This window comes from Lissotriton helveticus, chromosome 10 (genome assembly GCF_964261635.1).
Source record: "Lissotriton helveticus chromosome 10, aLisHel1.1, whole genome shotgun sequence".
In the NCBI taxonomy this organism is placed as follows: domain Eukaryota; kingdom Metazoa; phylum Chordata; class Amphibia; order Caudata; family Salamandridae; genus Lissotriton; species Lissotriton helveticus.
Window position 1 is genome coordinate 778,185,289 of NC_136071.1, and position 12,641 is coordinate 778,197,929.

The 12,641-nt window shown below is 48.8% G+C and overlaps 1 protein-coding gene across 2 annotated transcripts in view; it reads left to right on the forward strand.

Annotated features, from left to right (window-relative positions):
- LOC144784513 (integrin beta-1-like) overlaps nt 1-12,641 on the forward strand; it is a 423,772-nt gene that overhangs the window by 152,831 nt on the left and 258,300 nt on the right. For both annotated transcript variants that reach the window (XM_078663338.1, XM_078663337.1), the window contains exon 5: nt 10,751-10,921. In XM_078663338.1, coding sequence (XP_078519464.1) covers nt 10,751-10,921 — 171 coding nt within the window. The remainder of the gene's footprint in view (nt 1-10,750; nt 10,922-12,641) is intronic.

Below are 12,641 nucleotides of genomic sequence, written 5' to 3' on the forward strand. Positions count from 1 at the left end.
AGATGTAACTTAGCGTACACGTCTATCAGACTGCATCTTGCTGCCATTGCAGCATACCTACAAAATAGACAACATCTATCACTTTTTAGAGTACCTGCCATAAAGGCTTTTATGGAGGCCCTCAAAAGAATAATTCCTCCCAGAGCACCACCATCACCTGTGTGGAGTTTAAACATTGTTCTCACACGGTTAATGGGACCTCACTTTGAACCTTTACATAAATGTGAACTGCAATTCTTAACTTGGAAAGTCGCTTTCCTAGTAGCTATTACTTCTCTTAGAAGAGTTAGTGAGCTACAAGCATTGACCATTCAAGAACCTTTTCTGCAAATGCATCATAATAAGGTTGTTCTCCATACCAATCCTAAATTCCTTCCAAAAGTCATTTTGCCCTTCCATCTCAGTCTGTAGAGCTGCCCGTATTCTTCTCGCAGACAGTCGCAGAAAGAGCTCTTCATACCTTAATGTCAAGAGCATTGCTTTACTACATTGAAACACAAACTTTTCATAAAACTAAACAACTTTTTGTGTCTTTTTCACCACCACACAAAGGCAATCCCATATCAGAATCTGGTATAGCTAGGTGGATTGTCAAATGCATACAGATGTGCTACCGCAAAACGTACGTGATCTGTCCTTCCTAAAGCCCATTCTACAAGAAAGATAGGGGCTTCAATGGCCTTTTTAGGGAACCTTCCCCTAGATGACATATGCAAAGCAGCTACATGGTCTACACCGCACACATTCACAAAACACTATTGTGTAGATGTGCAAACTAAACAGCAAGCTAATGTGAGCCAGGCTGTACTCAAAACACTGTTTCAAACTACTGCAACAGATAGGGGTGGTTGCCGCTAAGAGTGGGTACTGCTGTACAATCTATGCACAGTGTGTAATCTGCATCTCATATGCCTCAAACGGAAAATGCTACGTTCGAGGCATGTGGGCTGCTGAATTTAGATCTATGCATAGATCGCCGCTTAGTGTTGGGTCCGGATGATTGCACATTGTTGTCCTGGAAGAGTTTTCGAAGTATCACGAGATAGGTGGCTCCTCCCCTGGACTACAGTGCGCATGGGCATCCCCTCCATGCTCAGATTGTTTTTTTCCGCCATCGGGTTCGGATGTTCTTTCTTAGCTTAAGTTAGGAATATATATATATAAACTCTTTCTCAAGGCCAAAAGGCCTTCGGGGCGTCGGTATTGTCTTTCGTTCGGTGCCTTACACTTGTTTCCACAAGTCATCGACGAGATTGCGTTTCGACGACAGAGGCCCCATCGACGATGGAACGAAGTCCGTTCAAGCGCTGCCCCGTTTGCAACTCAAAATACCCTCACATCGACGTGCACCCGGTGTGCAATAAATGTCTCTCACCGGACCACGACGAGGCCAGCTGCATGGCCTGTTCGAAGTTCAGATCGAAGAAAACTCTTCGTCTTCGACGCGCTGCACGACAGTTGGCGCGGGACTCGGCACTCGATCCAGAAAATATCTTCGGGGGTGACGGCGAGGAGGGTGTACAAGAAGAGGATCCTGCTCAGCACTCGGATCCCGCATCGGAGCAAGACTCATCATACCATGAGGACGAGGAAGAACTCTACGTCCATGATGAAGACATCGTCGAGGTAGGAGACGACGTACCACCTCTCGGAGCCGTCGTCGACGACTCAAGCGAGGAGCTAGGCCCAACCGCAGTAGCGGGGCCTCATACAGACTCTTCACCGGCTCAGGTCGAGGCATCGCCGGAAGGCCTTAGCCAAGATCTTCATACAAGTTTTCTAGACCCGCTTCGAGGCCCGACTAAGAACATTTCCAAAGAGCCATCGGTCGGGCGGCCACAATCAGTGGAGCAATCGAAACCGAAACATACAGACACAAAAACGAAACCGAAAGTGTTAACCATCGGCTCGAAGACTTCGGAGCCTCCCAAGTCAAAACGTGTGCTCGACCCCTCGGGGTCGACAGGGGGCGTCGACCCGAAGATCGGAGCGACAAAGCCTGTGTCTAGTGTTAAACACGTCACGCTCACGTCGACGTCGAAGCCCGGCTCTAAAGATGGCGCCTCTTCCAAAGGACTCCAGGCCCAAAAGGCCGTCGAGCCGAAGATCCAGAAACCGCAACTGGTCAAGGCCTTCGAGCCGAAAGCCACCCTCGGCACAAAGGAACAAACCTCCTCGAAGACCGCAAGAGTCCCTGCTGCGCAGCAACGGATCGAGTCCACAAAAACCCACAAGCACACTGACCAGTCGGAGTCGGTCGGACCGAAGTCTTCAAAGCAGGTCGGTCCGTCACCGATGCTTTCGGCGCCGATCAAATACGGCCTGCCCCCAACGGCAAGACCTAAGGCTGTCCAACTCCAAAAAGCTACAGACTCATCCAAGTCAAAATCAGTAGCTGCACCCGCCCAGCCTCGAACCGAAGACGTTCAGTTCCAGCCACCGACCTACGACGAACAGTCGAAATTATACATCGACTCCGAATCAGTTAGGCTCACCGTTTACAAACGGAAAATCAGGCCTGAAACACCTATGGAGCCTTACAAGATACCACTAAAGAAAGAGAGACTCTACTACATCTCCTATCCTTTTTGAACCCATACACCCGTATGGGCAAGACTATACCTACTCACCCACACCAGTCACTGAGGATGTGGAGGAAGGGGACAATGAGGAGCAGTTTAACTATCCCATTGACACAGATCAGGATGAGTCCCAGCCATGGGCTGACACTGTTGACCCTTATGAACCACACACCACCCCTGAAACTCAGTCATATGCAGTCAAAACTTCGCCTACTGAAGACACTGCTGCGTTTAACGCACTCATTGAAAGGGCAGCCCTTAACCACGATGTCGACATGCACGCTGACCCTGTGGAGGAAGACTTTCTTTTTGATACGTTCTCGATGTCAGAAAGATCTGTAAAGACTCTGCCTATGCTCAAGGGTGTGCTCAAACATGCCAGCGACATTGTCAAAGAGCCCACTAAAGCGAGGGTGGTGAACCCCAGAATTGAAAGGAAGTACCGGCCTGCGCCAGTGGACCCTACGTATATCTAGGGCCAACTCCCCTTGGACTCCTTAGTGGTGGCTAATGCTCGCAAAAGAGGGAACTCTCAAACAACTGGTGATGCTCCTTCTCCGGACAAAGAGTCCAAGATCTTTGAGGCTCCCTGGGAAACGTGTAGCGGCTCAAGCAGCTAATATTTGGAGGATCTCCAACACACAAGCCCTGTTAGCAAGATATGACCGGGCCCATTATGACACGTTAGAGCAGCTACTGCAACACCTGCCAGATGCTTATAAGGAGGGAGCAGAAATGCTTATACAAGAAGGGAAGTTGATCTCCAACGCGTCAATTCCATTAAGTGTGCGTTGGATGCAGCTGATACTGCAGCTTGGGCCATAAACACTAGCGTGATGCTTAGGCGGCATGCCTGGCTCCGCATCTCTGGTTTCAAGTCGGAAATCCAAACCACTCTACTTAATCAGCCAGTTAACCCTGACTTCCTGTTTGGTCCTGAGGTAGACACCACTCTAGAAAAGATTGAAAAGGACACTGACACTGCAAAATCCATGGGTGCTCTGCAGTCTCAACAATTCAGAGGCATTTCCTTTCGTCGCTCCGGTAACAGGGGAGCTTCTAGAGGCCAGGCATCGCATCAAGCCCAATACACCAGAGGAGCCACACAATCCACCTATAACAAGAACAATAGGGGTGGATACCGTGGGAACAGCACCAAAGGCAGAGGACGTGGAAATAATAATACCAGATCCTCCGCCACTAACAAAAAGTGACGTCTTGTCACTGCCCCCGACCATACCACACCAGTCGGGGGGAGACTTCAGCAGTTCCTGCCAGTCTGGGAAAGCATTACCACAGACAGGTGGGTGTGAGAAGGTGGCCTGATGTGCAGTGTTCACTATTCTAGTGATCACTATATATCAGTCCAAACAACCCTTATTGATGATTGGTTGTAAGTCAACCTCATAGACCAGCTATCCTAGTAGCATGGATACGAGCAGTCTAAGGCTAAGACTCTAGAGGGCGTGTTAAGCCAGCTGATTTACCATCACATTATCCCTTGAACACCCAGTGAAAGGACACCACACAAGTGTTATGAAAATAAACAGTGTATTTATTAGAATCACAACAACCCTGTACTCTTTATGAGGACAGGGTGCTAGGCACACAACAAAACTCTTACGAAAATACTTAAGTTAGCACGTTATACACAAATGCCCGAGGGGCACGACAAACCATATACTCAAAAAGTGGAATGCGAAATTACTAGCAGGTAAGTACAGTACTAATAGGCTTTGGAATCGCTAGGACTTGACTATAGAATCGTTAGATTACTTCTAGGAGACCTAGGGGACTCGGGTGCAGAGTGTGCACTCTCACGTGGGATGCGGGACAAAGTCTATGGAAGCTAGTAACGCTAAAGTTAGTGTTCACGGGCGAACCCGACCTGGTAGGGAGAAAACGACAGTGGATCCTGACCCTTGGATAGTGAGGCTATGCTGGGGCACCGAAATGCCGAAGTTACCTAGCCCAGGGGCTGCAGCTGCATAGGTCTCAAAAGACGTCAGGAATCCTCGTTGCCGGACCAGGAGCCTGGAAGAAAGATGCTGGCAGGCGACCAGTGAAGATAGTTCGAGTTGATCCAAGCCTGGATCTGGAAGATGGATGACACCTGAAAGCAGAGGGGACCAAGTTCGTGACTACTAGCCAGTAGTCAGTGGGCACCAGGAGGGCACCGGATGGCAGTCACCTCGACTAGGTGAGTGGGCGACGCTGGCTCTGCAGATCTCACGGACCAGGAGGCGTTGTCGGCGACCAGGATGGAGAGGCGAGCTGTCCCACGATGGATGAAGCTGTTGGCGTCGAAGTTACCCAGGATCGGGCAACAAGCCTTGGCTAATTCAAGCCCACGCGATGGACTCAAAATGGCGTCTTGAGTGGACCAGGAGGGTCCGGGGTGCTCCTCTTCGGGAAGGGAGCAAGGGCCGGTCTGGAGCAACCAGACCAGCAGCAGTGATGTCGTCGGGCGTCGTTCAGAAGGCCACAAGCCAGCGGGCTAGTAGCCAAACAACGCGGTGAGCAGCAAAAAGCAGAAGGGCCCCACGCCGATCGTGGAGATGCTGGGGGGCTGATCTTCGGTGCTGGAGCTGCTCAGGGTCGGGGCTTCTCGGACCCCAAAGCACTCACCAGGAAATTACTCGGCGGGCTTGCTGTGCAGAAGTCGTGCAGTCTTGCAGATGGCCGGTCCCTCGAGGTCTCGTCGCACCCACGGTTCTCAGCTGGGCTGTAGAGGTCAGAGGTGCCAGGGAAGCCGGTTCTCGTCGAGCTGGGCAGTCGGATTCCGGAGGAAGGACTTGCAGCAGACCGCAGTGTTCTTTAGATGGTGCCTGCGGATGCAGGGTGACTACTCCTTAGTCACAAGGGAGAAATCTTAGGAAGAAGTCTTGAGTTCCTTTCGTGGAAAGTAGTTTCAGGATTCAAAGATGATCTAATTTGGAAGGGGGCCTGCTCCTACCTTTATCTGGGAAAAGGGGGCTGGCACGCGACTAAGTCCTGCCCTAGGGGTGGGACCAGGAGGGGGGTGGTTACACCCACTTCCTTGGCGGGCTTTTCCCCAGCACAGGGTCTGGAGTGTCCCTGGAACTGGTTCAAGCCAGCCTATGCACAGTGAGCACCGGGGTGCCACGTGCAGTCACCTTCCTCTGAAGCCCTGCCTACCTACAATACACAAAATCCTGTCTGGGACGGTGCTGGCACCGCCCCTGGCAGGAAACCCTTTGTCCTTATCTCCTGCTCTGGGAGGACTCCCAGCAGCAGGAGGGCAGACTTGTGTCTCGGTGGCAGCATCCATTTTGGGGATGCTAAGGCTCTGTCTGACTTTAACCGGGGTTAGGGGTTACATACATGTCGTGTCCCTCTAGAAGGGTGGAATGCTAACCCCGTCGCCAGAATTGGCGAGGGGTTAGTATTCCAATTCGTATGACACCTTACTCGACATGTTTTGATAAAGCGATACCAGAGTTGGCATATAACCGCGAGGATTATAATGCACTTAAGAGTATATGGTATGCGATATCATGGAAACGGCTAAGGGATGGATCCCGAAAGCCGCAGACAGGCTCAGCTCATGCCAGAGCACCATCTCACACGATTCCAAGCACTCTGCCTTCAGGATTGTTAAGGCCTGCCATAGGAGTGACTGATAGGAGATCTGTGTGTCCATTTTAGGGTTAGATATAGGTATACTATATCTAAAGCAAAGGGTGAGTACACCACCTTGCCCCAGCTGTCGTGCAGCCAGTTGTGTCAGTTTAGTTAGTCAGCCCAGGGGTGGCATAATACATGCTTCAGCCCCTGGGAGACTTCTGAGTACACCTCAGCCCTGGGTACAGGGACTTGGAGAGGGCCCAGTGCCAATTCAGTACCTGAGTACAATTTGGATAGAGAGAACAGCTAGGCTGTGGGTCTGATTAGCAGGCCCACAGCCAGGGAAAGTCGTAAACCAGTGCAGCAAAAAGCAAAAATCTGGGTGATCATAGGATTGCAGACCCTACTCTCCTACAGTGGGTGAGACAACTTATACGTCATGGCTATTGTCTAGAGTTAACGTCCACTCCACCCAACATACCCCCAAGGCACCGTCCTATGTCCGCAGAGCACATGCACTTATTGCAGCAAGAAGTCATCTCCATGCTGCAAAAAGGGGCCATAGAACTCGTGCCTTTAGACCAGCAGGGTACAGGGGTGTATTCACTGTGCTTCCTAATCCCCAAAAAAGACAGGTCTCTGCGGCCCATTCTGGACCTCAGACCCTTAAACCAATACATCCTGTCAGAACACTTTCGCATGATCACTTTACAGCAAGTTCTGCCACTGCTCAGTCCGGGAGATTTTCTAGCAACCCTAGATCTGAAGGATGCCTACTTCCACATTCCCATGCACCCCAGTCACAGGAAGTATCTCAGGTTCACCATCAACAACCAGCATTACCAGTTGAAGGTCCTGCCTTTCAGGGTCACTACTGACCCCAGGGTGTTTACCAAATGCTTAGCGACAGTGGCCGCGCATCTTCGGAGACAACACATCCATGTCTATCCGTATCTAGACGACTGGCTGGTCCAAGCAAAATCGGTCCAGCAGTGTGCCAGCCACATGTACCGCACAATTCACCTCCTACACAGTCTTGGATTTTCACTCAATTACCCAAAGTCTCATCTTCAACCCGCCCCTGTACAACAGTACTTAGGCACGGAAATAAACACTCTCACTGCCACAGCGCAACCAAACTCAGCGAGAGTCAACAGCATGCAGGCACTGATTCGAAAATTCAGGCCACAACACTCACTCCAAGCGCAAGTGTTCATGCAACTGATAGGCATGATGGCCTCCTGCATCTTTATAATCCCTCACGCGAGGCTACACATGCGTCCGCTTCAGGAATGCTTAGCACGCCAGTGGAACCAGGCTCACTGACAGCTGAAGGACCTAGTGTTGGTGACCGGTTGTGCATACAACTCTGCATTGGTGGAACACACAAAACCTTTGCAAGGGACGACCGTTCCAGGAGCCTCTACCACAGGTGGTGCTAACAGCGGACGCATCTCTCCAGGGCTGGGGATCTCATGTCCTCCATTATACTGTGCAGGGACTGTGGACCACACAGCAGAAATGGTTGCACATCAACCTCCTAGAATTTATGGCAATCTTCATGGCGATAAAGGCATTCAAGTTGCATCTCTGCAACAAAGTTGTGCTTATTCGGACGGACAACATGACTGCAATGTATTACATTCAAAAGCAGGGGGGGACACACTCCCCACAATTATCACACCTAGCACAGAGCATGTGGAAGTGGGCCATTCAGAGGAACATGTTCCTCATGGCGGAACACCTCCCAGGCAGGGACAACCAAATGGTGGACCTGCTCAGCAGGCACGGCCATCAGATGCACGAGTGGGAGATACATCCCTCGGTGCTCCAACCATATTTCCAGCAATGGGGTTATCCAGAGATAGACCTCTTCGCCACGCCAGAAAACGCAAAATGCCACACCTTCGCCGCCAGGTTCCCACACCCGCAGTCTCATGGCAATGCGATATGGGTGAACTGGTCAAACAGATTTGCGTACACTTTTCCTCCAGCACCACTCATACCGCTAATGGCTCGCAAACTGAGGCAGCACTCCATGACACTCATCCTAGTTGCTCCAACGTGGGCAAGGCAAGCCTGGTACACCACGTTCCTGGAACTTTCAGTGGTGCCTCACCAGCGACTAAAACTCACACCCAGGCTCCTCACTCAGAGCCATGGAGACATCCAGCACCCAGATCTGCAACAGTTAAGCCTTGCAATCTGGCTCCTGAGGTCATAGAGTTTGGCTACCTAAACCTGCCCCCTGACTGTATGGACATCATCAAAGAGGCTAGAAGACCTACCACCAGGGCATGCTATGCAGCAAAATGGAAGCGTTTTGTCATCTATTGTTCCAATAATGGCATTAATCCACTGGATGCTTCCACGCAAAACATCATATGTTACTTGCTGCACCTATACAGATGCAATCTTGCGTATAGTTCCATCAGGATACATTTAGCTGCAATGGCCGCTTATCTTCAAAATAGACAGCACCTCTCCCTTTTCAAAGTGCCGGCCAATAAAGCTTTTATGGAGGGACTCAAAAGAGTCATTCCTCCGAGACACCCGCCTTCGCCTGTCTGGAACCTCAACATAGTCCTCACCAGGCTCATGGGTCCACCATTTGAACCTCTTCACTCTTGTGAGATTCAATTTCTCACATGGAAAGTTGCTTTTCTGGTGGCAATCACGTCGCTCAGACGGGTTAGTGAGCTGCAAGCCCTCACTATTCAAGAGCCTTTCATTCAAATTCATGCTAATAGGGTCGTGCTGCGTACCAACCCTAAATTTATGCCCAAGGTGGTGTCACAGTTCCACATTAACCAAACTATTGAACTACCAGTATTTTTCCCAAATCCTGATTCAGTGGCAGACAGAGCACTACACACAGTAGATGTTAAAAGGGCTCTCCTGTATTACATAGACAGGACTAAAGACTTCAGGAAAACTAAACAACTGTTTGTTGCCTTCTCTCCACAACACAAGGGCAACCCAATTTCAAAGTCAGGTATAGCCAGATGGATTGTTAAGTGCATACAAATCTGTTTCAAAAGGCAAAACGCACATTAACAGTTCCCCCCACGAGCGCATTCCACACGCAAGTTAGGGGCATCCATGGCTTTCCTGGGTAACATTCCTCTAGAGGACATATGTAGAGTAGCCACATGGACCACCATCCACACATTCACCAAACACTACTGTGTGGATGTACACTCAAAACAGCAAGCTGCTGTAGGTCAAGCTGTTCTAAAAACTCTTTTTCAGACTGGTGCAGCTGGCTCGGGCAACCGCCGCTAAGGAGGGTACTACTATTTATTCTATGCATAGATATAAATTCAGCAGCCCACATGTCTCGAACGGAATATGCTACTTACCAGTATGCATCTGTTCTTGGCATGTAGGGCTGCTGATATTTATATCGCCCACCCTCCTCCCCGGTGCCTGTCGCAGCTGTAGCACTCAGTTTTATTCTCAAGCATGGTCATCACTTACTGTATCATACTCCATCTCTGCCACAATGGCGAAAAACAATCTGAGCATGGAGGGGATGCCCATGCGCACTGTAGTCCAGGGGAGGAGCCACCTATCTCGTGATACTTCGAAAACTCTTCCAGGACAACAATGTGCAATCATCCGGACCCAACACTAAGCGGCGATCTATGCATAGATATAAATGTCAGCAGCCCTACATGCCAAGAACAGATGCATACTGGTAAGTAGCATATTCCTTACCAGTATGCATCTGTTCTTGGCATGTAGAGCTGCAGAGTTACACACGCCCACCCGCCTCCCCGGCTACCTTTATCTGCTCCAGTAGTATCTTAATCAGATACAGCTTACATGAGCATCCTTCCTGTTTCTTACAAATCTCCATTATTTCCCTGCTGGCGAAAAACAATCTACGGGTGGAGCCGATGCCCATGCGCAGTGTAATCCAAAGGAGGAGCCCCCTATCTCGTGACTTCCAAAGACTTTTCAGGACAAAAACAACTACAAACATCTGGGCCCAACACTAAGTGGCGATCTATGCACAGTGTGTAACTCTGCAACTATACATGCCAAGAACAGATGCATACTGGTAAGTAGCGTTTTCCTTCATTAATGTAAATACGTTAAGGTAAATGGATTCCACTGTCCCTCAAAGTGTGCCTAAATGCATCCTTGTTGGCCTTTTTTCTCCTCCTGCGATACAACCCTTAATCTGTTGCGCATTAATCTGTTGCGCATTAATCTGTTGCGCATGTAAGAAAGAAAAGTAGCTTTCGCCTGTTGCAAAATTATCCTGAATATTTTGACCACTGCTACCATGCACGTTTTAACCAAATTTTAGAGCAGTATTGATTTGACCGTTGGTGTTTAAAACACGTGCAAGCAATTAAGTGTGTTTATGTGTATATATCTAGTATCTTGATATGTCTATTTTTTTTAAGGAGTTTGTTCTATGCTTTAGGCATTAAGTGTTGAGCGGAGTATTTTTTGTTTATTATTTTTTTTTTTTTAAGATGCGTTGCTGTGGCCTGTCCTTAAAAGTAAAGGCATTTCAGTATTTTGTTTCCTTTGTTTGATTAATCATTTTTTCTTTCCTTAACTAGGAGAACCACAGACATTTACTTTAAAATTCAAGAGAGCTGAAGACTACCCAATTGATCTGTATTACCTGATGGACTTGTCTTTTTCCATGAAGGATGATTTGGAGAACGTGAAAAGTCTTGGAACTGCTCTTATGAGTGAAATGAAGAAAATTACCTCAGATTTTAGAATTGGTGAGTGTTGATGCAGACAGTTTTGGTTGTTAGCAAATTGTTGTCTATGCTTCACACTGTCTAGGATTTGTAATGTTGTTCATGGTTAAAGTAGGAATGTGGCTCTGTATATGATATTGCTACAATGTGGTAATACTGTGCTCAGAGTCCAGGGATTCCCCAAAAGTGTACAGGGCTCTTCAATGTAAAACCCAAAGTGCTCTATTAGTGGTAGTGCGGTCGAGCAGCCTTAGGCCTAACACGAGTAAGACATTTATAGCACAACAGTGATCAATAATGGACACGCGTCTCAAGAAGTAGATCCAGACCAATTGTAGAAAAATATACCTTGGTTGCACTTTATTTTAAGACCAAAATCTTCGTAATAATGGAAGTACGTTTTAAATAAAAGAACATTTCACTTTGAAAAATCGACACTTAAAATATTTTTAGTACAGTTAGATGTTATCCTACCGGGAAAACAGTTTTGCGATGTATCGGGTAAGTACACAACTTACAGTTCCAGTCTTCGGGAGCAAAGGTAGTATGGGCGAGCAGCCTTGGGCCTAACCCAGAGGAGTGTAAGACATTTGTTATACACAACATTAACCAATAAGGGGCACACGACTCAAAAAGTAGATCCACACCAATTTTATAAACATAAGCTTTGTTTGAGTTTTATTTTAAGACCAAGATCTTTGCAATAAGGTGGGTACGTTTTTTAGAAAAAAATGTAACACTTTCAAAAGTCGACTGTGCAATTGTGAATAGTTCAATATTATCCTATAGAGAAAAACAATGCGTCACACTGGTAAGCATGCAACTTACAGTTCCATTTTTGGGACCAAAGGTCAGCAAGGATCAAATGAGTACCAAAACTTCACCACCAGCGGCACAGGGGCGGCCGGGTGCACAGGTCCAAATCGGAATTCGGTGCAATGCGTTTCAATGGAGACCAGGGGTCCTTGGAACCACACTGCTTGCAGGTAAGTGGAATGGTTGCAGGGGCCAAGCTTTAGGTGCTGGGTCCAGCAAGGGGGTGTCACAAGGCAGCACTAAACATACACCAGCACAGGGGCAGCTGGGTGCAGGGCGCAAACGCCACATTGAGAGCCATATACAATCCTATGGAGTTTTTTTCTTTTTGGAAACAGGCTGCAGGCGTTGTACCGGAGGGTCCATGTAGAAGAGCAGTGACAGCACAGGTAATTTGAGGTGTTGGGGGTTGCGGGGGGGTGTCACAAGGCAGCGCTGGTCGAGCTCACAAGCACAGCGGGTGCCAGTGCTGCTGTCTTTAGACGTCAAATCTCCTTACCAGGCCGGGGGAGGGGGGATAGGAACCTTCAGATGCACTCTGCAATCGTCGTCGTGGGGGATTAGGAGAGGTCGGCCAACGCTGGATTCGGAGTCTTTGTCGCCGGGGAGACTTCACTGGGTAGTTGAGCCACTCAGACTCTGGTTGTAGGTGTCTGATTCATAGTGGGCACGAGTCGCGGATCTGCCTGGATCCGGAGTCTTTATTTTTGGTTTCTTCTGGACAGTTGCGCTGTCCACCGGAGATTGGAGTCTTTGTTGAAACCAGGGGTTTCAGAGGTCACTGGCTGCAAGACAGGTCGCAGGTATGTCGAAGCTGGAGACCGGCTGGTAGGACTGGGGCCAAGGCAGTCGTCTTTAGGTTTCTTGTACAGGGATGTCTTCTGTCTAAGTAAGTCGTTGCCGACCTAGTTTTCAAGTCTGGTGA